The sequence below is a fragment of the Prunus avium genome, chromosome 1 (genome assembly GCF_965620075.1).
Source record: "Prunus avium chromosome 1, drPruAviu1.hap1.1, whole genome shotgun sequence".
Classification (NCBI taxonomy): domain Eukaryota; kingdom Viridiplantae; phylum Streptophyta; class Magnoliopsida; order Rosales; family Rosaceae; genus Prunus; species Prunus avium.
In genome coordinates, this window is record NC_142284.1 from 54,558,099 (window position 1) to 54,584,521 (window position 26,423).

General features: G+C 38.0%; 5 protein-coding genes across 6 annotated transcripts in view; 4 read left to right on the plus strand and 1 right to left on the minus strand.

The window, feature by feature from the left end:
- LOC110766422 (BTB/POZ domain-containing protein At4g08455-like) overlaps nucleotides 1–1,234 on the plus strand; it is a 1,631-nt gene extending 397 nt beyond the window's left edge. Inside the window, exon 2 of the mRNA XM_021969753.2 lies at nucleotides 485–1,234. Coding sequence (XP_021825445.1) covers nucleotides 485–1,051 — 567 coding nt within the window. The 3' untranslated portion in view covers nucleotides 1,052–1,234. The remainder of the gene's footprint in view (nucleotides 1–484) is intronic.
- Nucleotides 1,235–2,615: 1,381 nt separating this feature from the next.
- Nucleotides 2,616–3,963, plus strand: LOC110766407 (BTB/POZ domain-containing protein At4g08455-like). Of its 2 annotated transcripts, none has more exons than XM_088254652.1 (2): nucleotides 2,616–2,946; nucleotides 3,210–3,963. In XM_088254652.1, the coding sequence occupies exons 1-2, from the start codon at nucleotides 2,758–2,760 to the stop codon at nucleotides 3,711–3,713; spliced, it is 693 nt and encodes a 230-aa protein (XP_088110778.1). In that variant the 5' UTR covers nucleotides 2,616–2,757; the 3' UTR covers nucleotides 3,714–3,963. The 2 variants fall into 2 exon arrangements, with proteins under 2 accessions (XP_088110778.1, XP_021825429.2); XM_021969737.2 differs by having other exon boundaries at nucleotides 2,619–2,946; nucleotides 3,234–3,963.
- A 1,099-nt stretch (nucleotides 3,964–5,062) lies between these two features.
- LOC110766406 (BTB/POZ domain-containing protein At4g08455-like) lies at nucleotides 5,063–6,409 on the plus strand. The gene is made up of 2 exons (XM_021969736.2): nucleotides 5,063–5,324; nucleotides 5,600–6,409. Exons 1-2 carry the CDS (start codon nucleotides 5,133–5,135, stop codon nucleotides 6,122–6,124), a joined length of 717 nt encoding a protein of 238 aa, XP_021825428.2. The 5' UTR covers nucleotides 5,063–5,132; the 3' UTR covers nucleotides 6,125–6,409.
- Nucleotides 6,410–6,762: 353 nt separating this feature from the next.
- Nucleotides 6,763–12,394, minus strand: LOC110766415 (enolase-like). The gene is made up of 8 exons (XM_088247518.1): nucleotides 12,032–12,394; nucleotides 11,842–11,948; nucleotides 8,331–8,387; nucleotides 7,922–7,952; nucleotides 7,498–7,572; nucleotides 7,325–7,387; nucleotides 7,152–7,229; nucleotides 6,763–7,077 (listed from the first exon to the last, which is right to left on the minus strand). Coding segments are annotated over exons 2-8 (342 nt in total). The 5' UTR covers nucleotides 11,844–11,948; nucleotides 12,032–12,394; the 3' UTR covers nucleotides 6,763–7,041.
- A 177-nt stretch (nucleotides 12,395–12,571) lies between these two features.
- On the plus strand, nucleotides 12,572–26,396 carry LOC110766395 (BTB/POZ domain-containing protein At4g08455-like). Its single transcript, XM_021969719.2, has 2 exons — nucleotides 12,572–12,871; nucleotides 25,368–26,396. Exons 1-2 carry the CDS (start codon nucleotides 12,683–12,685, stop codon nucleotides 25,920–25,922), a joined length of 744 nt encoding a protein of 247 aa, XP_021825411.2. The 5' UTR covers nucleotides 12,572–12,682; the 3' UTR covers nucleotides 25,923–26,396.
- Nucleotides 26,397–26,423: the final 27 nt, after the last annotated feature.

A 26,423-nucleotide genomic window follows, 5' to 3' on the forward strand; every position in this document is an offset into this window, starting at 1 on the left:
ATAATATTCTAAATTACTCTAAATACTATAACCTTTTCTGTAACTTTCCTTTTATTACTCCTTATTTGCAAATCAAAATTTGACATGTAAAACTTTGTTTTTTTTCCAGTATTTTCAATGAGTTATAAATATATACATATATATTGTGGCCAAATTTGACTTGAAATGGCTAAAGGGTTATGGCTGCTCCTCCAAAAATCCTTGTCTTTTTTTTAATCTTCAATATTTTAATTATCCTTTAATTTAAAAATAGTTTGGCCATGCAGATATTGTACTATTAGAATAATTTGGGTAGAGTCATTTTCTCTCTCCTAGCTAGCTATTAGTAGTGGTCTAGTACTATTCACAAAATTAGTAAGTTCCTCGGATGATATATATTATTATTCTAGCTGATTTTTGTTCAATTAATGTGCTGTTTGAATTCCTCTTAAATATATATCATGTATATCAATAATGCTATTTGTACCATCTTTCGACGAATCAGGTGAGCCGTTCTCCAGTGTTCAAAGCCATGCTTGAGAATGAGATGGAAGAAAGCCAGAGCGGCACCATTAAGATCGGCGATGTGACCTACGACGCCCTTTGTGCCTTTGTCAACTACCTGTACACAGCTGAGGTATCCCTTGACCAGCAATTGGCCTCTGATCTGCTTGTAATGGCTGAAAAATACCAGGTGCAGCATCTCAAAGACTACTGCCAGAAATTCTTGGTGTCCAACCTCAACTGGGACAATATACTCCCAACCTACACCTTTGCGCACCAGCATAACGCTAAGCCGATCATCGACGCTGCCTTGAGGGTGATCACAGCCAACATGGACAAGCTCACTGCCCTGGAGGAGTACGCGGAGCTGAAGGAGAGACATCCAGGACTTGTATTGGAAATCTATGAAGCTCATTTCAGTCGTGCAGCAGCAGTCCGTGATCACTCTTCATTTTCCTGTGTACGCAGGGCTTCTTCTAGGTCTCGTCGTTTCACTATTGCGCGAGGAGAAATTGGAAACCAACCCCAAGTTTCAACAACTTCTTCAACGGGCTTCATTGCGCCATAGGTTTTTTAAAGAGGGAAATACTGTATAAAAATTATGTGTTTGTTTAAGGATTTCTTTTGCTTTTTATTGTGTACTTTGGTTAAGTGAGTTTGTCTATTGAGCGTTTCAAGACCATGGTGTAAACACTTCCCCCGCCAATGGAGTCATACTATATACAGTGGAATAGTCCATTTGGCCTCAGAATTAATGTTCGAAACCCCTAAGCATGAGAGTGCGTGACTAAACTCTCATGCCCATTGTTACCTTTGACAAACAAAAAAAACACTTCCGCTCTGGGCCTCAACATTCCATCCATTTCGAGCACGATGGTTGATATTACACCTGTACGTGCCCAACACAAACAGAACAACAAGAAATCTATCCATGTACTCCCTTGACCAAAAAAAAGAAATCTATCCATGTACTCTACATCACATGAAGTTCACACGCCTACCAAACTAGTGGAGTCGAAATCTATATGAAGCTTATCTCTCCAAACAGGTCAATACAGTACTGCTGCCCAGAAAGATTCTTTCTTGAATTGGAATATCACTTTTGTCTATCCCGACAAATAAGAATGAATGAACATCACTGGATCTTTTTTGGGACGGATCCAATCAGAGGCTAACCTGGGCTATATAGCCTTTTTTTTTTTTTAATAGAAATTCTAGGATTGCATTCATAATTCAGCCAAAAAAGTCACTAACCACAAGGGGCCAAAACAAACTAGCCACAAATGGCGATTACAATAACGGAGCGGTCGAATATCAAAATTAAGACAATCTGGTGCGCCTCCACTAACGATCACACAGGATCAAATAAACTCTAGCATAAGCATCTCAACTAAGATTGCAAACTCATAATAATCAAAAATAAATAAAGCTTGAAAAAACCAAGCCATAACAATACAAATAAAATTCTTACAAAAGAAAGATAAAAAGCTCTCACAAAGGAGATGTGAAAAACTCTCACAAAAGGAGAGGTGAAACCTACACAGAGAACCAATAGAGTCTCTGTAACTTATTCCGAACATAAAGAAACCGCAAAAGGATGGTGGTAGAGATCCGATGCCGTAACACAGATGGAGATCCGACGTCGAAACGCAGGTGGAGATCCGACGTCGAAACGCAAGTGGAATCCAACGCTTTGCCTATGATGGTTGGAGGCTTTTATTATTTTTCAGCCCAAAGTCACATGTCACCCACCTACAGCCTACCCCACTTCACTCATCAACCCCTCAACATGTTCAATTTTCTATGTCATATTTTATTTGTGAAATGTTAGCAAAAAAAATTATTTTATTGGTGGAATCTTACAATTTCCTTTCCTCAATTTGTTGTTACTGAAATTTAGGGCATTTATTTTTTAAGTTCATGAAGTATAAATTAGAAATTTTCAATTCAGCGATATGAATTATCAAAATTAGAAATTTACTTTTATTATATTTTGTACGTAAATAATTCCATTTTGAAAGTCTGGTCCATCCCTGATCTTTTCATCAAACTATAGAAAGCAGAGTGGGCGGGCCCCTTCCAAAAGCAAAGTGGCGGACTCCAAGGATTCCAATAATTAATAGTATACCAAAGAAAAATAAAAGTGTTGGAAGAAAATAGTGAAAGAGTCCAATGAAGCTAGCTAGTAGCTACTAATATAGAAGAGGAAAAAGGCAGGGCAGCACGATGATGAATGCGTGAAATTACATTTGCTTCGAATTTCTTCTCTTCAACATGAGGTGCAAATCTTGCGAGAGCAGGTTCCAAGATTATTACGCCGATACCTGCAAGCAGTGCCACGAGCACAACAAGGCCAAGGTCGCTTTTCTCGGGGCCACCCAGCCGGCTTCATTCTCCGACGTCGTTCTCTTTGCCTCCGACGACGAGGCCGCTGGTCCCATCCCGGCCCATAAGGCCGTTTTGGTCAGTACCCATTCCGCCAACTTGCTACTTTACTTCATCACTGTTTTTTTCTCTCAACAATTTGGTGACTTTATTTGTATATTTTAGTTTTTTTTATGAATTGGTTGATTTCTTTGGAGAACTATGTAACAACCTGAATTAGTAAATGTAAAGAGAGATGTGATTTATTTGTAGGTCGATGAATAGTAAATTTGATTGACTTGAAATGGGCAATGCGTTATTATAATTTCTTTGGAAAAAGTTGTTTGATTGATTATATACAGTTATATACAACATGTGTTTTTCAGGTGAGCCGTTCTCCGGTGTTTAGAGCCATGTTTGAGAATGAGATGGAAGAAAGCCTGAGCGGCATCATCAAGATTGGCGAAGTGTCCTACCTCACCCTTGGTGCCTTTGTCAACTACCTCTACACTGCTGAGGTACGCCTTGACCAGCAATTCGCCTGTGACCTCTTTGTAATGGCTGAAAAATACCAGGTGCAGCATCTCAAAGACTACTGCCAGAATTTCTTGGTGGCCAGCCTCAACTGGGACAATTCACTTTCGACCTACACCTTAGCGCACCGGCATAATGTCAAGCAGATCATCGACGCGGCCTTAACAGTGATCACAGACAACATGGACAAGCTTACTTCCCGGAAGGAGTACGCCAAGCTCAAGGAGAAAGATCCGCAACTCGTGTTCCAAATCTATGAAGTTTTTCTCTCCAGACATTCTTCATTTTCCTGTGTGCGCACGGTTTCTTCCGATGACTGTCACTACTGGTGATATGAAACCGAGCCCCAATTTTCAACAACTTCGGCCTTCACTGTGCTGTAGGTTTTACTTGTTCATGAATAATCAATTTGGTTTTACTGTAGAGCATTTCCAGACTCCGGCAACGATAGCCAAGTTTGACTTAAAATGCCTAATGAGTTACTGTAATTACTAGGCACTTGTAAATGCTCCTCCAACAATGCCTGTCAATTTTTTTTGGTTAATCTTCAATATTCAATTATCCTTTAAATTAACAAATAAACAGATTGGGACATACAGAAATTGTGTTATTGGCTAAAAGTATGCTCGAGGAGTAGTTTTTGGGAGAATTTTAGCTAAAAATGACTTGGGAGTAGTTAGAGCATTAGGCAATACTTTCTCCCATCTCTTTGATTCAAGTGTTTTCTCCCTTAGCTAGGCATATTATTTTCTTTAAATATGTCAAGATTTAGTGGCGCTCCTATTTGTATATGGAACATATCTCCCTTTTAGATATGGGCTTTTTGTTTCTGGAGGCTTGGGGTTATCTTCTGGAGGAGAAGCTAATGTCTATTGTCAGAGTTTGGGTGCTGTGACCTGGTGGAGAAATGATGGTGTTGTGATGCTTGTATGAGTGTCTGGAGGAAGATAGTGGATATGCTCTTTCTCTTACTGATACTGTCCTCTTTTCCAAATACTGGCAAAAGTAGAGTTGTTTGCCGATTGCTGGTTTTGATTTGGCACTAATTTACACGAGAATTATGCTCTGTTTGTTTATGTAGTTGGCTTCTAGTGAGCTAAGTTTAATGTCTTTTATGTTGGCTCATTGCTTCAAGCCTTGTGCTTGTAATGTAAATTTGAATTGGCTCATTGCTTCAAGAGGGCATTGATGTTTCAATTCTCTGTAATTGTCAATGTTATTCAATAAAAAGTAAAAAAATTTAATAGTAATAGGAGTTTTATGGATTATCATCCATTATTTTATGCAATTCAATTGGCATCATTGTCTACCATCCGTTTCATTAAGATTAAGCTATTATTTTATGCAATTCATCATCATCCTTGGCAGCGGGCCCATTCCAAAGCAAAGTAGCCAACTCCTTCTGGAAGAAGGAGTGGCGGACTCCTTCCAGAGGAAACTATATACTGTTACTCCGGTTCTTTTTAAAATTGCCTTTATTTATATCATGAAAGATGAATCAACATCATCCTCAATCTTTTCATCTCCTAGATACAGATAGAAAGCAGAGTTGCGGGGCCCTTACAAAGCAAAGTGGCTAACTCCTTCCTCCGGAAGGAGTCCAATAATTAATAGTAAACTGTAAACCAAAGGAAAAAGAAAAGTGAAACGTCCAGTGAAGGTAGCTGCTAATATAAAAGGCAGGGCAGGCTGCACAATGATCAATGCATGAAAATTAAAATTACATTTGCTTTAAATTTCTTATCTTCAACATGAGGTGCATATCTTGCGAGGGCAGATACGACGGAGATGACGCCGGCACGTGCAAGCAGTGCCACGAGGACCACAAGGCCAAGGTTGCTTTTCTCACGACGACCCATCCATCTTCCTTCTCCGACATGTTTCTGTCGGCTTCCGACGACGAAGAGGCCGCTGGACCCGTTCTGGCCCATAAGGCCGTTTTGGTCAGTATCCATTCAGCCAACTTGCTACTTTACATCATCTCTGATTTTTGTTCCACGATTTCGTGACTATTGTTGTTTATTTCTAGGCAAATCAGAGGTTCCAAACTTCAATTTTTATTTATTTATGTAGAGACATGTGCCTAGAAGAAAATATTGTGTGTTTTATTACGAGTTATTTATATATATATGCAGGCGTACGTGTGATGTGAGATGTGATTTATTTGTAGGCAGATGAATGATTTATTAGCAAATGTGATTTATATTATGTCTGTTAGGTGAGCCGTTCTTCGGTGTTGAGAGCTATGCTTGAAAATGAGATGGAAGAAAGCCTGAGTGGCATCATCAAGATCCGCGATGTGTCCTACCGCACCCTTCGTGCCTTTGTCAACTACCTCTACACAGCTGAGGTATGCCTTGACGAGCAATTGGCCTGTGACCTCCTAGTAATGGCTGAAAAATACCAGGTGCAGCATCTCAAAAACTACTGCCAGAAGTTCTTGGTGTCCAACCTCAACTTGGACAATTCACTTTCGACCTACACCTTTGCGCACCAGCATAACGCTATGCAGATCATCGATGCAGCCTTGACGTTGATCATAGACAACATGGACAAGCTTACCGCCCAGGAGGAGTACGCTGAGCTGAAGGAGAAAGATCCACAACTTGTATTCGAAATCTATGAAGCTTATCTCTCCAAACAGGTTAATAAAGCAGCAGCACACGCTACTACAAAACCGTTGTATTCTCCCTTTGGAAACCCTTGTGGCTCGTTTGGAAACCCTCAGGGCTTTATATTTTAGGCCGCCGCAGTAAAAAAATTCGTCAATTTCCACTTAAATTATCAAAGATTTTTTAAAAAAAAATAGTCTGATATGATGTTATCTGGAACACACCAAACACAGTATAACTTAGTCAGACTATTTATCCGCTTATAATATTATGGATAAACAGTCAGTACTCTCCTGAACAGATTAATACTATCCGATAGAAATTAATCAGTACAGTCCGACGTACCAAATGAGCCCTCATTGTCGACCGCCATCTTTTTGAATGTCAAACTATGATAGTAAATCACCGTCGTATATTAATTGTAAAGACTACGCTTTTACTACAAACCGTCGTCTATTAATTTTAAAGACAACGGTTCTTTCAAATAATCGTCGTCTATTAAGTGTAAATGCGACGTATTGTCTGAAAAAACAGTCATCTATTATATCCAAAGACGTCAGGTTTGAAAGAAACTGACGTCTATTAGCTCTAAAGATAACAATTTTATTAAAAAATTGTCGTTTATTATCTGTAAAAATGACGTAGTGATTTTACATTTTAGCTTTTTTTTTTTTTGTTTCCAACGATTCTCTACAACGATTTTAACTAGAAAACCAACCATAATGCTTTTTGAACAATAAATTCAGGTCCAAATCTTCTATTACCCAGACCATACATATATATACTAAAAATTTGTTTCTTTCAAAAAACTTGAAGATTCAATAGTAATTACATAGTTTACCAATCTTGATTCCTACTATATCCATACAAAATACCATATCCATAGCATTAACCTATAGTTACAAAATACCATATCCAAATCATGAACCTATAGTTGTTGTATCTCCCACAATTTGTACTTGTTCTCCACATTCAGCTATCCTCTTGGAGTAGTGTTCTTAGTCATCTTGGTCAAATGGATTTTCAATTGATACAATAGGATACTCACTCACAAATGACTTGTAGTGGTCCTTGAGAGCATTTCCTGAGATGTTTTGGGAACCATCATTTTTCTGTGCGACAAACCAAACATAGAGGATATATTAACAGACAACTCACCTCTTCCTTGAAGTTCATGTCATAGGTTTTATTTGATCCATAAAACTTAGATGCAGCAACATCCATTCCAATGACAACCTGAAGAGAAAACAACAAGAACTTTCCCTCAATACTCTTGCAATGTCATCAAATTTTCTTTGTACAAAAACTTTGGTTTGAAAAATAAAACCCACTTTGCCTATGCATCTAGCCTTTTCAATGGTTGTCTTGAGCAATTCAAGACCTTCTTTGTTCTCCTGAATTCGCACAAAAAGGATTATGATTTCAGTAGAGAGATGTGAAAGGAATAACAAGGAATAATAGCAACTTCAGTTAAATGATTAGGTTTCATCAAACTATTGTTAACCTGAATATTATGTGCAAATCCACCTTCGTCACCAACATTAGTTGCATTCTGACCATATTTCTTCTTAATCACAGCCTAAAGAGAACAAAATAGTGAGAGAAAAAATGCCCACACAATTCCTTGCTGACTTGTCAAAAGACCAATCTAGAGTACTAAATCTTATAATATTATGATCCCAAGTACCCCAAACTATCCACCTTGTAACCGAAACGTAGTAGAAATCTCAATCTGGATTATAAATAGAATTTGAAATGAAACCAACCTCAAAGCCTATGGAAGACATAGCCAACCATTTGAGAAGTAAGGCAGATACTCAAAAAATTTATCATCAATTCCCGAGCACAATAAGGGACAGAGGACACCAACGAAACGTAATCCCTCATTATATATGTATCGTAGAAGAGAAGGATAATTAAGGACATACCTCCTTGAGAATTGTCATGCTCCTGCTTTTACTGAACACAACAAACATATGGTTTGAGGCAATGGGACTGAAGACCATATATTGTTATCAACTTGGGAGTGTAACCCACTATTGTTATCAAGCCAATTTGAAATAGAGCAACAATTGCCATATCCACAATTTCCTAATACAAACATAATGCTATTTGGTAACTAATAACTCTGGGGAGAATACTTGCAAATGCTAAGATTTAAACACTACGCAGCGGATAAGAGAGTGAATTTATTTGAAACTGAAAACAGGGGCATTGGGGCTAAATCAAGTTCTCCTCTTTCCTACTCAAACGAAACACTTAAATACCTACCAGTGAAATTGACGGCCCCAAACATAGGAAAGTGTGAGTAGATCTGAGAGGTTAAGATGAACTTACAGCGGCAACGGATTTGTTGTTTGGATGCTCCTTCTTGTACTTTCTCTGAAGTCCTCCCTATATATACCACAAATCAAAGTGAAAAATGTTAGCAATAGTCAATTAATGAGGATTAGTTTGGCACCTACAATGGTTGGTAGCCTACAATGTTTAGTCAATTAATGTGTTAATTATGTAGTAAATTAATGTGTTAATTATGTAGTCAATTAATGTTTGGCACCTACAATATTTGGGGGGCTTGACTAGTTTGGTTGCCTAATTAGTTTGGTTGCCTAACTTGGTTGGTTGCCTAACTTGGGGGGCTTGACTAATGTCTTAGGAACTTGTATATATATGTGTTGATTTTAAGTAATGAAACATAAGTGAAAAATCAGAAAATATTCTACAACTCTCATTCTCTCTACACTTTCCACTCTCTACTCTCAATATTCTCTATGTTTTAGCATGGTATCAGAGCCTAATGGCTAATCCTTAAGATCCTCTATCAAATTGAGAGTCGTTGGCATTTTTTCATGTTGCTGTAAATTCTCTTGTTTCCATTAAATTTCCTCTCTTTTATCTGTATGGGCAATAAGTCCCTTGGCCACGATGGCCTAATTTGTTTCCTATGGGCAGTACGTTCCATGATCACCATGATCTCTTTCCTCCGTGAGCCTCGTCATCGCTCACCGAGCCATTTCCTTTCCTCCGCGAGCCTCGTCACCGCTTGCTGAGCCTTTTCCTACTCGGCCTTGTCTCTGTCATGCCGAGCTACACTACTGCTGCTGTTCCCTTTGCATAGCCACTCTGGTGTTTGCATCATCTCTTTGCTCTCTAACGAGCTCTCCTTTCAACTCTCTCTTTCCAACCCCTCTCATTGTTTAGCTCCCGTATAAGCTCTTCTCTGTGTTTGAGTTTCTCTCATTGGGATTTCTCTTCCCTATTTGCTCTTCTTTTCTTTATTGATTTTATGATTTTATTTGCTTTTGCCAACTTGTAGGCCCAATGGTGTTTTATTTTCTTGTCTTATTTCTATCTTGTCTACCTTTTTTTTTCCCTTTCCAATTTGACTATTTCTCTCTCTCACGCCAACATCTTGTGTTTTCTTATTTATGGTTTCTTTTCTCACCACCTATCACATACTTCTTACTTTATTCCCCTTTATTTCCTTAAATTATTTCTTCCACTCTATTTCCATCCCATTTTTGTCTGATATATTTCTTCTCCCTTGTTGCCTTTCACTTTTCTCTGTGTTACCCACGGGTGTTTTCTCCTCATCTCTTCGTTCTCATGCACACCACATTTGTGCCCAATGTTTTGGTGGGTATCAAAGTTTTCTGTCTACCCATATATATATATGAAAATCTTTTCTTTGCTACCTCTTCTCTTTCACGCCAATAACTTGGCTTCCTTTTCCCTTTATTTTATTGGACTTGTTTTGCACCATATGCCTCTTCCGTTTCAACACCTCTTACACTTGTCCACATCACCTACCCTATCTATACAATATTCATCCCTTTCTCTCTATGTGTGCATACACGTCATCCACCTTCATTCATTTTTAATCCTTCTTTCTTTTTGGGTTGCAGACTCTTTTCCATCTTTTCTTCCTTTTCTCCAGTTGTCGGATGCCCATCTCCATTCCACCTTTCCTTGCATTTGTTTCTGCCACGAGACTGCCATGTTTGAGTCTCTTTACTATTATTTCATTTTCTCTTCTTCCAAATCTCGACCCTCTACCAGTGTCAGATTTGAGGGGGAGATAGATGCAACTTTATTTGGGTGCTGCAACTTTATTGTCATTACCGGTGTTGCTTTCTCCAAATCTCGACTCTCATACGTCGTCGGATTTGAGGGGGAGTGACACTGCTGCTCATCTATTCCGCTGCCTGCAATTCAGTTACCTATCTGCCATGACTGATTCTTCTACATCTGAGCTTCAGTCAGCTTCTGTTTCTCAAGTGCCACTGCTCTTATGGTTCTGACAACCCCTTCTCTTCAGGGGGAGATGAGGAGTGAAGAGAAGTTGTGTCTGCAATAATGGAAGTATTTGTGACGCTGCTAGTATTGTTGTTGCTGCCTACTATATCCTTTGCTGGTGCCAGTGTCTTAGATTTCTCTCACTGGTGCCAGTACCACTGATCATATGGCTCCATTGACCCCTTCTCTTCAGGGGGAGATGGGGAGTGAAGAGAAGTTGTCTCTGATGTTGCTACTGCCACAGTTGTTTGCCCTGCCTTGTCTTGCTGGTGCCAGTGTTGCTCTTGCTGCTGCCAATGTTGTTGTCTCTTGTTGAGGACAATGTTGTTGTTGCTTCTACCGTGTTCTTGCCTTTGCTGGTGTGTTTCCGCTGTGTCACGCCCGTTGACCTTGCCTTTGCTCTTGACTTTCTTTACCTTGCCTTACCCTATTTTTTAGGGTTTGGTTGCCTTTGCCTTTGCTTGGGTTTGGTTTTCCTTGCCCTTACCTTTGTCATGCCTTACCTTATCTTTAGGGTTTTGTTGCCTTATCTGGGCTTTCTTTGCCATGCCTTGCCACCTTGCCTTTGCTTGGCCTTTATTTGCCTTACCTTGCCTTACCCTTTCTTTTTAGGGTTTGGTTTTACCTTGACGTGCCTTTCCCTATTTTAGGGTTTGGTTTCTGTGTCCTTGCCGTGTTCACAGGGTTTCTGTGTCCTTGCCGTGTTCACAGGGTTTCTGTGTCCTTTGCCGTGTTCACAGGGTTTCTGTGTCCTTGCCGTGTCCACAGGGTTTCTGTGTCCTTTACCTTACCTTTGCCGTGTTCACAGGGTTTCTGTGTTCTTTGTTTTGCCTTTGCCTTGTTCGCATGGTTTATGTGATCTACCGACCAACCGGCTGCACTTGGATTTGGTGTTGCCACCGACAGACCGAAATGATTAACTTCGATGTGGCCTTTGCTCCACGTGTGGCCCACCATGTAGTGGTCCCACGTGAGGGGGCATGTTGAAGTAGATCGACATTCTATTAAGAAGAAGCTTGATGCGGAAATATTAATAACGACAGTCTCTCTTTTGGCAAGTTGGTCATTGATGATATCTATGCACCAACTTGAGGGGGAGTGTTAGCAATAGTCAATTAATGAGGATTAGTTTGGCACCTACAATGGTTGGTAGCCTACAATGTTTAGTCAATTAATGTGTTAATTATGTAGTAAATTAATGTGTTAATTATGTAGTCAATTAATGTTTGGCACCTACAATATTTGGGGGGCTTGACTAGTTTGGTTGCCTAATTAGTTTGGTTGCCTAACTTGGTTGGTTGCCTAACTTGGGGGGCTTGACTAATGTCTTAGGAACTTGTATATATATGTGTTGATTTTAAGTAATGAAACATAAGTGAAAAATCAGAAAATATTCTACAACTCTCATTCTCTCTACACTTTCCACTCTCTACTCTCAATATTCTCTATGTTTTAGCAAAAAAAAATCAGGAAATTAAGATTAAGAAAATTAAAACGAAGATCTTTCATATCTCAAACTTAAACCAAGAGAGAGAAAAAGAGTTGACCGTACATGAAAACGAAGAAGGCACTAGCAGGTCTCTTAGGCTTGTTTGGATCCTTTCCAGCTTTCTTCGCCGGCTTCTTGCTCGCTCCAGAACAGCACTCTTACTCTTCAACCTGAAAAATTCAATCACAAGCAAAATCTCAAAATTCATAAGCACAACAGAAATCAAGATCTCCTAGTAATGGCTGACAAATACCAGGTGCAGCATCTTAAAGACTTGTGCCAGAAGTTCTTGTTGTCCAACCTCAACTGGGACAATTCACTTTCAACCTACACCTTCGTGCATCAGCATAACGCCAAGCAGATCATCGACCTAGCCTTGACGTTGATCACGAGTCACGACAACATGGACAAGCTTATTACCCGGGAGGAGTACGCTGAGCTGAAGGAGAAAGATCCACGACTCGTATTCGAAATCTACAAAGCCTGTAAAACCATTTGTTTCCTCTGATGTGGGATAATTTGCTTTCAAACTTTCAACAATATATCCTTCCTTCCTTACAAGCTCCCAACAAAGGCGAGTAGTCAGGTTCTCCATTTCCGTAAATAGATAAACAAGTAATCGAATATCTTTCAAAATCTACTAACAGTCAAAGGGCAACATTGTCCCTATTTATTTTTATACGAATGATATTGGAGCAAGCAAGGAACTTCAACATAGAAGAAGAAAAGAAAAGAATAGTGGCGGACTACTTCCAGACGAAGGAGTCCAAAAAAATGAAAGTCCAATGAAACTACGTACCATAATAAGGCAGGGGAGGCAGCACAACTGATCAATCGATGAAATTATATTTGCCTTAAAACTTCTTCTCTTGTTGTTATCTATCTTTGAGAACCCCAACCCAACATGAGGTGCATATCTTGCAATGGCAGATACGACGTCGTCACCTGCAAGAAGTGCCACGAGGACCTCAAGGCCAAGGTCGCTTTTCTCACGACGTCCCAGCCGGATTCATTCTCCGACATCGTTCTGTTTGCCTCCGACGGCGGGTCTGCCCAGGCCGCTGTACCCATTCCGGCCCATAAGGCCGTTTTGGTCAGTACACATTTCGCCAACTTTCTACTCCATCGCTGATTTTTGTTCAAACATTTTGATAGCTTTACTTTTATTTTGTTTGTTTCACAATAACGATGGGGTCTTCTTTAGATCCGTTCCCAAAAGGTTTGATTTAGGTGTTTTCTTCTTTTGATCTAGACTCACTAGTATTCATATCTCATTTTTTATGTCCATTGCCCTTTGAAATAAATTTGGCAAGAAGCTGAAAATTCTGATTTTATGAATCTTTTACTACTAATTTAAAATTTGAATTTAAAACTCTGGATTGTCTTCATAATCCACCTACAACAAGAAAAAATTCGTCAAGAGAATAATTTACCTTTATTTGAGGTAAATACATACCAGACAACAATTTACCTAAATATGCAGAATTTTACCTGAAAATGGGATATAAATACAAAAAACAACTTATTTATATATGTGACATTACCTCTTATACAATGATCAAACTAAACACATCCAAATTTACTTACTAAAAATTTCATTACCTAACTAGTAGAAACCAAAAAACCAACCCATTTACCTAGATTGGAGGAATAATAAATACTTGCACACGATTGTATTTTATCACCTCCACAAGGTATCAAAACCACCATGTATTACCTATATACCTAAGATCATACTCCAAAAACAAAATTCTACCGCCCCAACTTGTAAACAAATGAAGACACCAACTTGCCAAATTCTAAGAGCAAACCAAACGAAAGACCCCCCTTTGAACACACCAATACCCAGGGGCGGAGCTATTCATGGGCCTGAGATGGCCTGGCCCCCCCCTACCATCTTCTCACCTCTTTGATTGTGTAAAGACTATAGTATAGACTGCACAAAAAATCTAATAGTTTTAAGCTTGTGGCCCCCCCAAATATTAAACTCTGCCTCTGCTACTGCCAATACCAAGTTTAAGTCTTCACACCAAATTACAGCCTTCTACGTAGGTACTTAAATGACCCTAGAAATTCTTTACCACCATAAACAACCATGAACACTATGAATAATCCCTCTCTCAAAAAGTTCCAACATACTATGAATGAACGTGGGGAGGAATTTTCTTTGCTTTGAGAACATGAACGTAGGGAAAGAATAGAAAAAGAAACAAATAAGAAAAAGCAAAAAGATACCGACTTGAGATATGCTAAAATCAAGGACAAGGTATAACCTTAAATGTGTCAATTATTAAGAAGTTCAACATAATAATTTTTGACCAAAATTTAGTTTGTTTCCCATTTTTATTCCTAGAGATCACATTAAATCATATAAGGGTTGATAAAAATAAAAAGTTGTATAGGGTAAAATAGGCATAAATGTTTTTGACAAATCCGAACCATAAATAGTAGTTGACTTATCATCTCAATATGGTAAGTTTGCTAGGGTGAATAAATAAGGGAGATTCACTATTATACCCAATATAGAGGCCCAAATTATAAAAATACCCTATATGAAATGGACTTTAGAAATACATCCAAAATCCATTTGCAACATAACAAAGAGGCTTTTAACTTCTTTTAAATTACAAAACTACCATCAATTTCTTAAAACAAGCCCAACCTCAAAACCTCATAAAAAAACCCAAAATACTCAATAGGATATTATTGCGTAGATTCAGCTGCACCAAAATGGGTTCAACTGCATCCTCAACTTGTGATACTCGCAAGTGCACGAACCGTTGATAGTTTAGCGTATGTAAGTGCGAGGTCGATTCCACAGGGATTGGTGATTGAATGATCCAATTCAGTTTTCCTACACAAAACATAAATAAAAACAAAAGAAACAAAACAAGAAGAAAGAATGTACATTACAAGAAAAATAAATTACAACTACGAAAACATTAAGGAAATTAAGAGAACTTTGAGGAAGAGAAGAAAGTGTTGAGAACTTTGAGAGGGAGAAGAAAGTATTGAGAACTTGGAGGATTTTGGAAGAACATGTGTTTGAGAGCTTTGAGGATTTTGGAAAGGTTGAGACATGTGTTTGAGAGATTTGGAGACTTTTGGAAGAGAGGAGAGATGTGTTTGAGAAAGAGAAGGGAGGAGTGTTTGGGAACATTGAGAATTTGATGAAGGAATGGGAGAAGTGTTTGGAGAGTGTTTGAGAATATGTAGGCTTTTTGGAGAAGAAAGGAAAGTGGTGTTTGGGAACTTTGTGGATTTTGGAAACTTGGAAAATTTGAGAACGTAGAGACGGGAGGAGAAAGTGTTTGAGAAGTTTGGAGAATGTTTATGAACTTGGAGAATTTGAGAACTTAGGGAAGGGAGAGAAGGGTGTTTGAGAAGTTTAGAGATTTTGATGAAGGAATGGGAGAAGTGTTTGAGAACATGGGGAATTTTGGAAGAGAAGGGAAGTAGAGAGATGTTTGAGAAAGTGTTTGGAGAACATGGAGAATGGAGGAGAAGTGTTTGGAGAACTTTAGAGATGGGAGAAGTGTTTGAAGATTTAGTAAAATGATCATATTACAACAATTGAGAACTACAAAGGGAAATTAAGAGAATTTGAGGGAGATAAGGGAAGGGAGCTCTAGAGAAGTGCTTGAGAGCTCCCCCCCTTGGGGTGTTATTACAAGCTTAGAGAACTTCCCTATTTATAGGCCTAGGGGAAGTGAAAATCAGAATTCAATAAGACTAATGCATACAACACTTGAATTATAAAATCTGAAATGGTTGATGCACTTGTATTAGAAAATCTGAAATGGGTGATGCACTTGTATTAGAAAATCTTGAATTGGTTGATGCACTTCACCACTAAATCCCACCAGCAGCCCTAGCTCATCTTCATGTCACCATGACCAAGCTTCCAACCAGAAATGATAGCTCATACCTAGCTCACCATGACCAAGCATCCAACCAGCACATACTGAGGTCAGCATGACCAGCAACTTCAAGGGCTTACAACTTGGGCTTCTCTTAATCAAATTAGGACTTTAAGCACTCAAAATTGAAGTTCAGAATGTCTTCTTTCCAGCCATATATTATTTGGGCCAATCCAAGGTCGGAGGAGGAAGTTAAGGCCAAAACAAATTGCTAACTCATTTTGCGCGCTGATAAAATCCATCCTGAGTATGGCTCTGTGTTTGCTAGGTAACAGACTCCATATTTATCCAATGGGGCTAAATTTTGGATATGTTATAGTACACACCCATTGGAACAACTTTCATGAAGAATGCGGCCTCATCCGAGCTATGTAGGTTGCTGAAACAAAGCTTGCAATATGACCTACGAAACTGGGCTGGCAGGGGACTGTAGCCAAAATTGAGTTTGTCTTTAAGCTCTTCATCCATTCATCCAAATTAGGCCCTAACATGCATGGATTGCATCATTTACTATCCAAAGCCCTCATTATTACCTAAAGCTCAATGAACTGAAAGATAAACACAAAAAGGATTAAAAGCACAAGTTTAACTCAAAAACATAACCAAATCATAAGCTAGAAGGGTACAAAATGATATGTAAATATGCACCGATCAAATACCCCCAAACCTAGATTTTGCTAGTCCTCGAGCAAAACAAAAGGAAAACAAAGATAAAAACAAACAAGAAGTTAACTAGACCACTTTCGTAGGTAACTCGATTGCATTGAGCATATGCAACAAGCCTTTAAACCTCTAGGCATCCCTAGTAGGAGGAGTTGTGTCTCCTGAGGGTTTAACAGATACGATACCCACAAACGTTTTACTGACTCTGTAAAACAAGGTAATTAGAAAACTTAAAAGATTGTTAGTCCTTAAGCAAAATAAAAAACAAAAACAAAAAAAATAATTACATTAACAAAAACAAAACAAAAAAAACAAAACAAAAAAAACAAAACAAAACAAAACAAAACAAAAAAATTACAAAAATAAAAAGAACTCAAAACAATCTTTCCGAACATTTTCTGAAGAGAAATGACTCATGCACATAACTCAAAAGTTTTAACAATAAAAGCTCAATTTTAAACATTATTCACAAAGCGGCAAAGTTCAAAACATAATATGCTCAAAGTGTGGTAGTGTGATAGCCAAATGCAACAAATTCCCCAATCTTAGTTTTCACACAATTTCAAAAATCATACAAAGCACAAGTTCAACTTCAAATCTCACCAAAGTTGTCCTCTCACAAAGGAATCACTCGGAAGAGGGCTATAATGCAACACTCAGTTATAAACATGAGATTAGAGTTAAACCATAAAGACTTAACTCGCAATAGAAATATGAAGAACTTACATTAATATGATCTCAAGAAGGATGTCAAACACTTAAAAGTAGAAAAATGAATGCAATTCAACCACATGACATTTAAGATCAATTTAGGTCTTTAACATAGGTTGTAATGGGGCCAAGGGTGTAAGGTGAGTAAGAAATGAAGGATATGGATAATACAAAGTCCAAGGAACTCGCAATGCAAGAGCATAAAATAATTGTTTACAAGACTTCGAATCATCACGATTAGATTTTTTTTCTTTTACCTGATCAAAACTCCTTATACCCTTCATTTACATTGATTCACTCCTTTCCTGAACAACCACCAATTTATTTTGAAGGCCCAAAAATGAAACCCAAAAATGAAATTTCATTCAACCACCACTTAATCACAACTTTTCTCTTTTCTTTCACCAATTGTGTGAATTTTTTTTTTTCTTCGAAATTCCCAAACTTAGTATGAAAAACACATCCCAATTAAAGCTCATGAGTTCCTTAGAAAGGTAAATATTTGTTTTTCAGGCTAAGGCGAGGAAATATAATTGGTAAATGAAAGAAAAGGTTTACATGTAGGCTAAAAATGGTTAACAATGGAAAATCATGCTTAAGCATGCATAAGGTTAGCTTGAAAGGCACAAACGATCCAAAGAAGGCCTTAATATCATTTCTTTAAATGTCATGAAGTCAAATTGCACAAGAATGAATGACTTTTAAGTGTTCAACCAAATCAATAAATAATGAGATCAAACAACAACTTTGATGACAAGAAAATAAGAGTATGTATATAACACTCATGAATTGAAGTACAAGGCTCAAAAGCTCACTTTATATGGTTATATAAGTCTAATTTGTGCTTGATACAATTCTTTGGGTCATGCAAATCCTTTAATTGGAAAATTATGAAACAAATGGCAAGTGTAAAGAAGGTTTCAAACATATCATGCTAGAACAATGCCAATTTTTTTTTTTTTTTTTAATAAAGAAAAAAAAACACTAAAATAAAATGAAATCCAATTTTTATTTAAGTCATGCAAACATTTATCACTATCTCATCATAAGTGTTCGGAAAGTGACTCAAAACAAAAACAAAACAAAACAATACTTAAAATAAAAACAAGCAAAAAAATAAATAAAATTGTTTTTTTTTTCAATTATTATTATTTTTAATTTTAAGAAAAACCAAATTTACTTGCTAAACTCCAATACCCCCAAACCTAGAAATGAACATTGTCCTCAATGTTTAAAAATTAGCCACAACCAATGTCATAACAACAAATGAAGGGTATTAAAGCAAATAAAAATCACAAAACATACAAAAATAAAATAAAACAATTACAAAATAAAAATTACAAAATAAACAATCAAATAAAATAAAATAAAATAAATAAATAAATAAAACACGAAACAGTAAAACACTCAAAACAGTAAGCCCTAACAGATAGTCTTACACAAACTGAAACCCAAACAATTGAAAGCCCAACCCAAAATGAAATTAACCCAACAACGGTAAAACCCGACCCAACATGAAATCTGAAGCCCACACGTTTAAATTTAATTTTTTTCTTAAAAAGATAAAACGTGAATTATGAGCGCAAAGCGGGATTTCTAAAAAGAGGGAATGTGGTCCCTGATGTCGTTTCATGGATAGTCACGGGCAGAAAGCAGGAGCCACGTGTCGACGCATAGAGGCGCCGCAGATCCACAAGCGAAAATTACGGGCTCATGGAAAGGCGCGACAACTTTGCTGAACGCGTCCGTTCAGACAAAGCAAGTCGTGACAAATGTGTTGGAAACGGTTGGAAAGTGAGAAGGTTGTGGGACTCGAGGAACGCTGGATATTCAGAAAACGCTTAGACGCTGCAACGGCTAGGGTTTGTTTGTCAAAGACTACATCTATAAGAAGGAAAAAGAAGGGAAAAAAACAAAAAACAAAAAACACACAAACTCATAAACACAAAAGAGAAAAGAAGCAAGAAAAAGAAAAAAAAAGTGAGAAATCAAATGGCTTCTTCCTACCCCTTTTCGTTAGATCTCAACCTAGCTCCACCGACTCAGACACGAGGCCAAGCAGTAGCACCAGTATGGATGCCCTACTTTGCCTCCGCACGGGGGCCTGTGACTGTCAATGACTCAATACTCCTGGACAACGATGTTGCCATTGGAGTTTGCAGAAATTTAGTGACTCCCAAAGATATACGTGTGTTCGGGACAAGGGATGACAACCGGGTCACGAGTGATGCCCTGGCACTGAGCGTGCAGAGTACAGCATGTGTCGCAAGTTTGGGTCATCGCCTACTTGCGAAGTCCCATGAGGTAGAGGTGCTTAAAGCTCAGTTGGCGGCGGAGCGAAGTATGGTTGAAGACTGTCAGAGTGCTATAAAAAGCTTGAAAAGGGAGAGGTCAAGGATTGTGGAGGTGAATCGACACCAGCTAGAAGTATTGCGAGACGAGAATAAAAATCTATCAAAGATGGTAGAGTTGTACTCTCGCGACATGAGAAAGCAACTGGAGGACCTAGACCGACCGGGTAAACGCAAGCAAGCAGATCGCGAGAGTAGTTACGCTCAAGCTAAGATTGCGATCTTTGGGAGCTCAAGTGATGAGCCCCAAGAGGCTGTGCGTGAAGCCCTGGAAGAGGACAGCCAGAGGGCCAAACTCAAAGCTCCTATGGTCGAGACACCGAGCGCCAAGAAGAAATGATTTCAGTTTTTATTTATTATTTAATTTTAAAGTGTATGTGTGTTTTTTTTTTCTTTAATTGGGAAATAAAAACGTTAGCTATCTCAAAGAAACGATTGACCCTAAATGTAAAGAACGACAATCAAACAAAAACACGAAGACCCAAACAAGATTTTTTTATTTTTTTTATTTTTTATTTTTAGTTAAGTAAATACACAAATAACTGCTTCTTCTTTTAAGAGAAAAACTTAAGGATGACCAGTTAAGGGCCTCAGAAAACACAGCCAGGGGTTCCGGGAAGGTTGGAGGGGTCACAATGGTCCCGCTTAAAACCCTAACTTCTTAGACACCGAAGGTGTCGCCTTAAAGAACTCCTAGACACTGTATAGACTGCGGTTGCTCACTGGAGTTACCAAAAATTTAGCTCCTTCAAAGAATATCCTATGAGTTTTAAATTATACTACCTAATTAAATAAAAAACAAAATAAATAAATAAATAAATAAACTGAAATAAACACGCAATTCAAACAAGAATTTAAATGAAGAGTTGGGATTCTTGCACCAGGTGTCCAAGACGCATCTTTAATTTTGTCTCTTCTTCCAACTACATTATTAAGAAACCAGTCAAACAAGAAGAAAATAATTGAAAATAAAATAAAATAAAATAAAAACTGAAAAAGCAAAAACACAAACATCAGAAAACAGGGAGGCAAAAGTAAGTGAAAGTGTAGACATGCTCCCTTTTAAAAAAAAACGTGCTCGCAATTTGCGCCAGAAATGAAGGGATCCGAGAGAAAAGAGCACAGGATAGCACCCTCGAGATCCGAAGTGCTTTCGGCTCCCTCATCTGCATAAGTCTATTTAAACTCATCTCGGTGAAGTAGAAGAGCACCCCGCATTTCTTCCTGCAAATTTAGAGAAAACATCAAAAAATCCAAAAACAAAACAATGGCATCCTCATGCACTCACCTTGATGATCTTAGCCTTGAACTGTCCCTTGCACCACCGAATGCGCAGATAAGGGCTCCTCAAAACCATGTCTTCCCAAACTCCACATATCATCACGGTACGGCCTCAAACTTTGCTGAGGTAATACCGAACTTTTCTGAGGCAATGCCGAACAGAGCAGCGCTGCTTGGAGGCATGATTGGCAGCAAGCTCACACCGACAGATCATCTGCATGTGGCACAGAGGTCTGACAAAGCAGCGGTGGAGGAGTCCAATAATTTAACTGTTCTCCATGCGGTCTCGGCTACCAATTTGGGTATGCGATTGCTGGCGAGAACACGGGAGTGTGCCGCGATGAGCGAGGAAATAGCTTCCTTGAAGGCTATGGTGGCGGACTTGCAGAAGCGGCTCTACTGTGCCAATCAGCACGTGGAAGCACTGCAGAGAAAAAATGAGGACCATGTGGAGCTGCTGCAGATTCTGCAAGTAAGAGACAATAGAGGCATGCCATGAAGATGAAGATGAAGATGAAGAAGTTGTTTTTATTTTTAATTTACTTGAATGTTTTTTTGTTTTTTGTTTTTTTTGTTTTTTTTTGTTTTACTTTTTTTTTTCTTTGTTTGTAATGCAGTGTTTGAGTGAAATAAAAATAATATGTTTTTAACACTCAGAAATAAACTAACTAACCACACCACGTAAATAAATACATAAACTAACTTAACAAAACAAAAAAAAGAAAACAAAGAAGTTCCAAATTGATTTTTTTTTAAAATTTATTATTATTTACAACTAACTGACCACACAAAGAAAAATAAATAAATAAATAAAAAAGAAGTTCCAAATTGCAATTTACAAGGATAAAAAAAATAAAAACTCAAATTTCAATTTTTTTATATTTTTTTTTTTATTATTTTTTTTTTTTTATAAAACACACAAATATACAAGCAACTCATGGATGACCAGTTAAGGCCTCAGAAAACACAGCCAGGGGATCCGGGAAGGTTGGAGGGGTCACAAAGGTCCCACTTAAAACCCAAACTTCTTAGACACCGAAGGTGTCGCCTAAAGAACTCCTAGACACTGTATTGACGGAGACGCTCACTGGAGTTACCACGAGTCAGCTAATATAAAAAATCTTTTTAATTTTTTTTTAATAAAAGAAATAGAAAATTAAAATTACTAAAATAATAACAAAACAACTAAAGAGAAAAGATTGGAATACTCCCCCTTGAAGCGATTAGGTCGAGCATGATGCATTTGGAGGTCGCGACTTCTCCCACTACTCCACACTCCCTATCTTTATGATTGAAGTTACCATCTCTCTCCATTTTTATTAAGCTGACATTACTTGCTAAAACAAACACAGAAAACTTGAAACAGAATTAAAGGATTAGGAAATAAAAACTAAAATTGAAAGGAAAATCAACACACGTCCAATTTCATGCTTCAAAGTAACAAGTAGCAAAGTAAACAAACTAGCTTATGAAGTTCGTTCTTTCTCGAATATGATTATCCATATGGTGTGTGGTTTTAATCAAGTATTCAGAAAAAGCATTTAGCTATGGTGTTTAGTCTAAACACAAATTCCGAACCCATTAAGAACAAGAAGAACAATAGAGAACCAAGTAGAATTTAAACATGGTGTTTGTCTTCAATATCTACCCATTCATTCACTAATCAGTCCAAGAGTCATATGGTGTTTATGTAAACTTGAACAAGATATTTAATTAAGAGCAAGTGAATGAAACCATAAACTAGAAATAATCAACATGCTACTTGAACCTTTTTTTTGTGTTGTGTAAGCTGGGACTCAAACCCAGTTCTCTTGCTTGTCAGGCAATTGTCCTTGTCCGTTGGACTACAAACACAACTTATCAATTAACATCATTAACTTTAAAACATGAAACTGTCCAGTTAAGAAAAAGATAAAAATAAATAAAAAGTAGGAAAACCAAATAGAATCAAACAATGTTACCGATCCCCGGCAACGGCGCCAAAAACTTATTGCGTAGATTCAGCTGCACCAAAATGGGTTCAACTGCATCCTCAACTTGTGATACTCGCAAGTGCACGAACCGTTGATAGTTTAGCGTATGTAAGTGCGAGGTCGATTCCACAGGGATTGGTGATTGAATGATCCAATTCAGTTTTCCTACACAAAACATAAATAAAAACAAAAGAAACAAAACAAGAAGAAAGAATGTACATTACAAGAAAAATAAATTACAACTACGAAAACATTAAGGAAATTAAGAGAACTTTGAGGAAGAGAAGAAAGTGTTGAGAACTTTGAGAGGGAGAAGAAAGTATTGAGAACTTGGAGGATTTTGGAAGAACATGTGTTTGAGAGCTTTGAGGATTTTGGAAAGGTTGAGACATGTGTTTGAGAGATTTGGAGACTTTTGGAAGAGAGGAGAGATGTGTTTGAGAAAGAGAAGGGAGGAGTGTTTGGGAACATTGAGAATTTGATGAAGGAATGGGAGAAGTGTTTGGAGAGTGTTTGAGAATATGTAGGCTTTTTGGAGAAGAAAGGAAAGTGGTGTTTGGGAACTTTGTGGATTTTGGAAACTTGGAAAATTTGAGAACGTAGAGACGGGAGGAGAAAGTGTTTGAGAAGTTTGGAGAATGTTTATGAACTTGGAGAATTTGAGAACTTAGGGAAGGGAGAGAAGGGTGTTTGAGAAGTTTAGAGATTTTGATGAAGGAATGGGAGAAGTGTTTGAGAACATGGGGAATTTTGGAAGAGAAGGGAAGTAGAGAGATGTTTGAGAAAGTGTTTGGAGAACATGGAGAATGGAGGAGAAGTGTTTGGAGAACTTTAGAGATGGGAGAAGTGTTTGAAGATTTAGTAAAATGATCATATTACAACAATTGAGAACTACAAAGGGAAATTAAGAGAATTTGAGGGAGATAAGGGAAGGGAGCTCTAGAGAAGTGCTTGAGAGCTCCCCCCCTTGGGGTGTTATTACAAGCTTAGAGAACTTCCCTATTTATAGGCCTAGGGGAAGTGAAAATCAGAATTCAATAAGACTAATGCATACAACACTTGAATTATAAAATCTGAAATGGTTGATGCACTTGTATTAGAAAATCTGAAATGGGTGATGCACTTGTATTAGAAAATCTTGAATTGGTTGATGCACTTCACCACTAAATCCCACCAGCAGCCCTAGCTCATCTTCATGTCACCATGACCAAGCTTCCAACCAGAAATGATAGCTCATACCTAGCTCACCATGACCAAGCATCCAACCAGCACATACTGAGGTCAGCATGACCAGCAACTTCAAGGGCTTACAACTTGGGCTTCTCTTAATCAAATTAGGACTTTAAGCACTCAAAATTGAAGTTCAGAATGTCTTCTTTCCAGCCATATATTATTTGGGCCAATCCAAGGTCGGAGGAGGAAGTTAAGGCCAAAACAAATTGCTAACTCATTTTGCGCGCTGATAAAATCCATCCTGAGTATGGCTCTGTGTTTGCTAGGTAACAGACTCCATATTTATCCAATGGGGCTAAATTTTGGATATGTTATAGTACACACCCATTGGAACAACTTTCATGAAGAATACGGCCTCATCCGAGCTATGTAGGTTGCTGAAACAAAGCTTGCAATATGACCTACGAAACTGGGCTGGCAGGGGACTGTAGCCAAAATTGAGTTTGTCTTTAAGCTCTTCATCCATTCATCCAAATTAGGCCCTAACATGCATGGATTGCATCATTTACTATCCAAAGCCCTCATTATTACCTAAAGCTCAATGAACTGAAAGATAAACACAAAAAGGATTAAAAGCACAAGTTTAACTCAAAAACATAACCAAATCATAAGCTAGAAGGGTACAAAATGATATGTAAATATGCACCGATCAGATATCAAAGTAATTTAATAATCAAACTTAAATTTAATAGGGCCAACTGTCATTTTTTGGGTTTGTTTATAAAAATTCAATGATGTATGATTTATCTATATTATTAGTGCTAAAAATGGGTATATCACTAAATATCTCAATAAATAACCAATGGGTTTATATTGCAATATTATAACACGTGGGTTATTCCTAATAAACCTATTACTTTTGGGTTTATATCTAATTTTTTAATTTTCTATATTCTTTAAAGAGGGGAATCAAACTTAAGTACAAGGGAGGGCACATTGTAACTTGTCTGCAACTTTACTTTTACACCTCCGTATTTGCAAATCAAAATTTGACATGTAAAAACGTGTTTTTAACGGAGGAATGATTTATCAGTAAACGTGCATCTGGAGTATTTTATCTTTTATCTTTTTCATGAATTCAAGTATTTTAGTCAAATATATTGTGGTTTTACGTCTTCATTCCCAGACTAGCCGACAAAGTTAGCCAAAACTTAGCCAAATTTGACTTGAAAAATGCTTTGGTTCTCCAACAATTCTAGTCTTTTTTCTTTTCTTTTTTTTTTTTCTCTTTTTCCTTTAAATTTAAAATGTTTTTTTTTAGGGACCTTTGAATTTAAAAAAGATTTGGCCATACAGAAATTGTACTATTGGAATAATTTGGCTAGGTTCATTTTCTCTCCCCCGGTCAGCTACTAGTACTGTTCACAAAATTAATATGTTCCTGGGAGAATATTATTATTGCACACTTTGAATTCCTCTTAAATATTATGTATGTATTTTGACGGGCACTGGATCAGGTGAGCCGTTCTCCGGTGTTCAATGCCATGCTTGAGAATGAGATGGAAGAAAGCCTGAGTGGCACCATCAAGATCCGCGATGTGTCCTACGGCACCCTTCGTGCCTTTGTCGACTACCTCTACACAGCTGAGGTGGTATGCCTTGACCAGCAATTGGCCTGTGACCTCCTAGTAATGGCTGAAAAATACCAGGTGCACCATCTCAAAGATTTGTGCCAGAAGTTCTTGGTGGCCAACCTCAACTGGGAGAATTCTTTTTTGACCTACACCTTCGTGCACCAGCATAACGCCAAGAAGATCATCGACGCAGCCTTGACATTGATCATAGTCATAGACAACATGGACAAGCTTACTGCCCGGGAGGAGTACGCTGAGCTGAAGGAGAAAGATCCACAACTTGTATTCGAAATCTATGAAGCTTATCTCTCCAAGCAGGTTAATAAAGCAGCAGCACAGAAGGGTTCTTCGGCTTCGTATCCTCCCAAATATAATTGGAGAGGAACGCACATTGAAGATGATGGTGTTGTAAGTGACTATGAATCAGGTTCAGGATGATGAATGTTTGTTGTCACGACTGCATACGATGTGTGCAATTTTTCAGTTTTCGAAATCTATGAAGCTTCTCTCTCCAAACAGGCTGCAGCAGCGCAGAAGGGTTCTGCTTCTGCGGAGTTCAAGGTTAAAACTGCAGCAGTCGAGGTTCATTCCTCAGTTAATTGTGTTTATCCACATCCTATAAGATATTATCGGTTGCGTGAGGAATAAAGTGCAGTTTGATGCATTTCAAGTGATCTTCACAACCTTGTACGATGAAACCAAGCCATCTACTGCCTTCATCAAATCCAGTGGCCCGAATACCCTCTGCCATCCCCGCCACTGTTGCTGTTGCCATAGGTTTTCAAAGAGGGAAATGATTATGGGTTTTGGTTAAGCCTATTGAATGAAGGCCATCAAGCCTGTGTTGTGCGCAAATTTTAGGAACAAAGGTTACAAAAACAACACTTCATAATATCATGGTATTAGTGTTAAGTTATGCACATTTAACCATCCTATTGC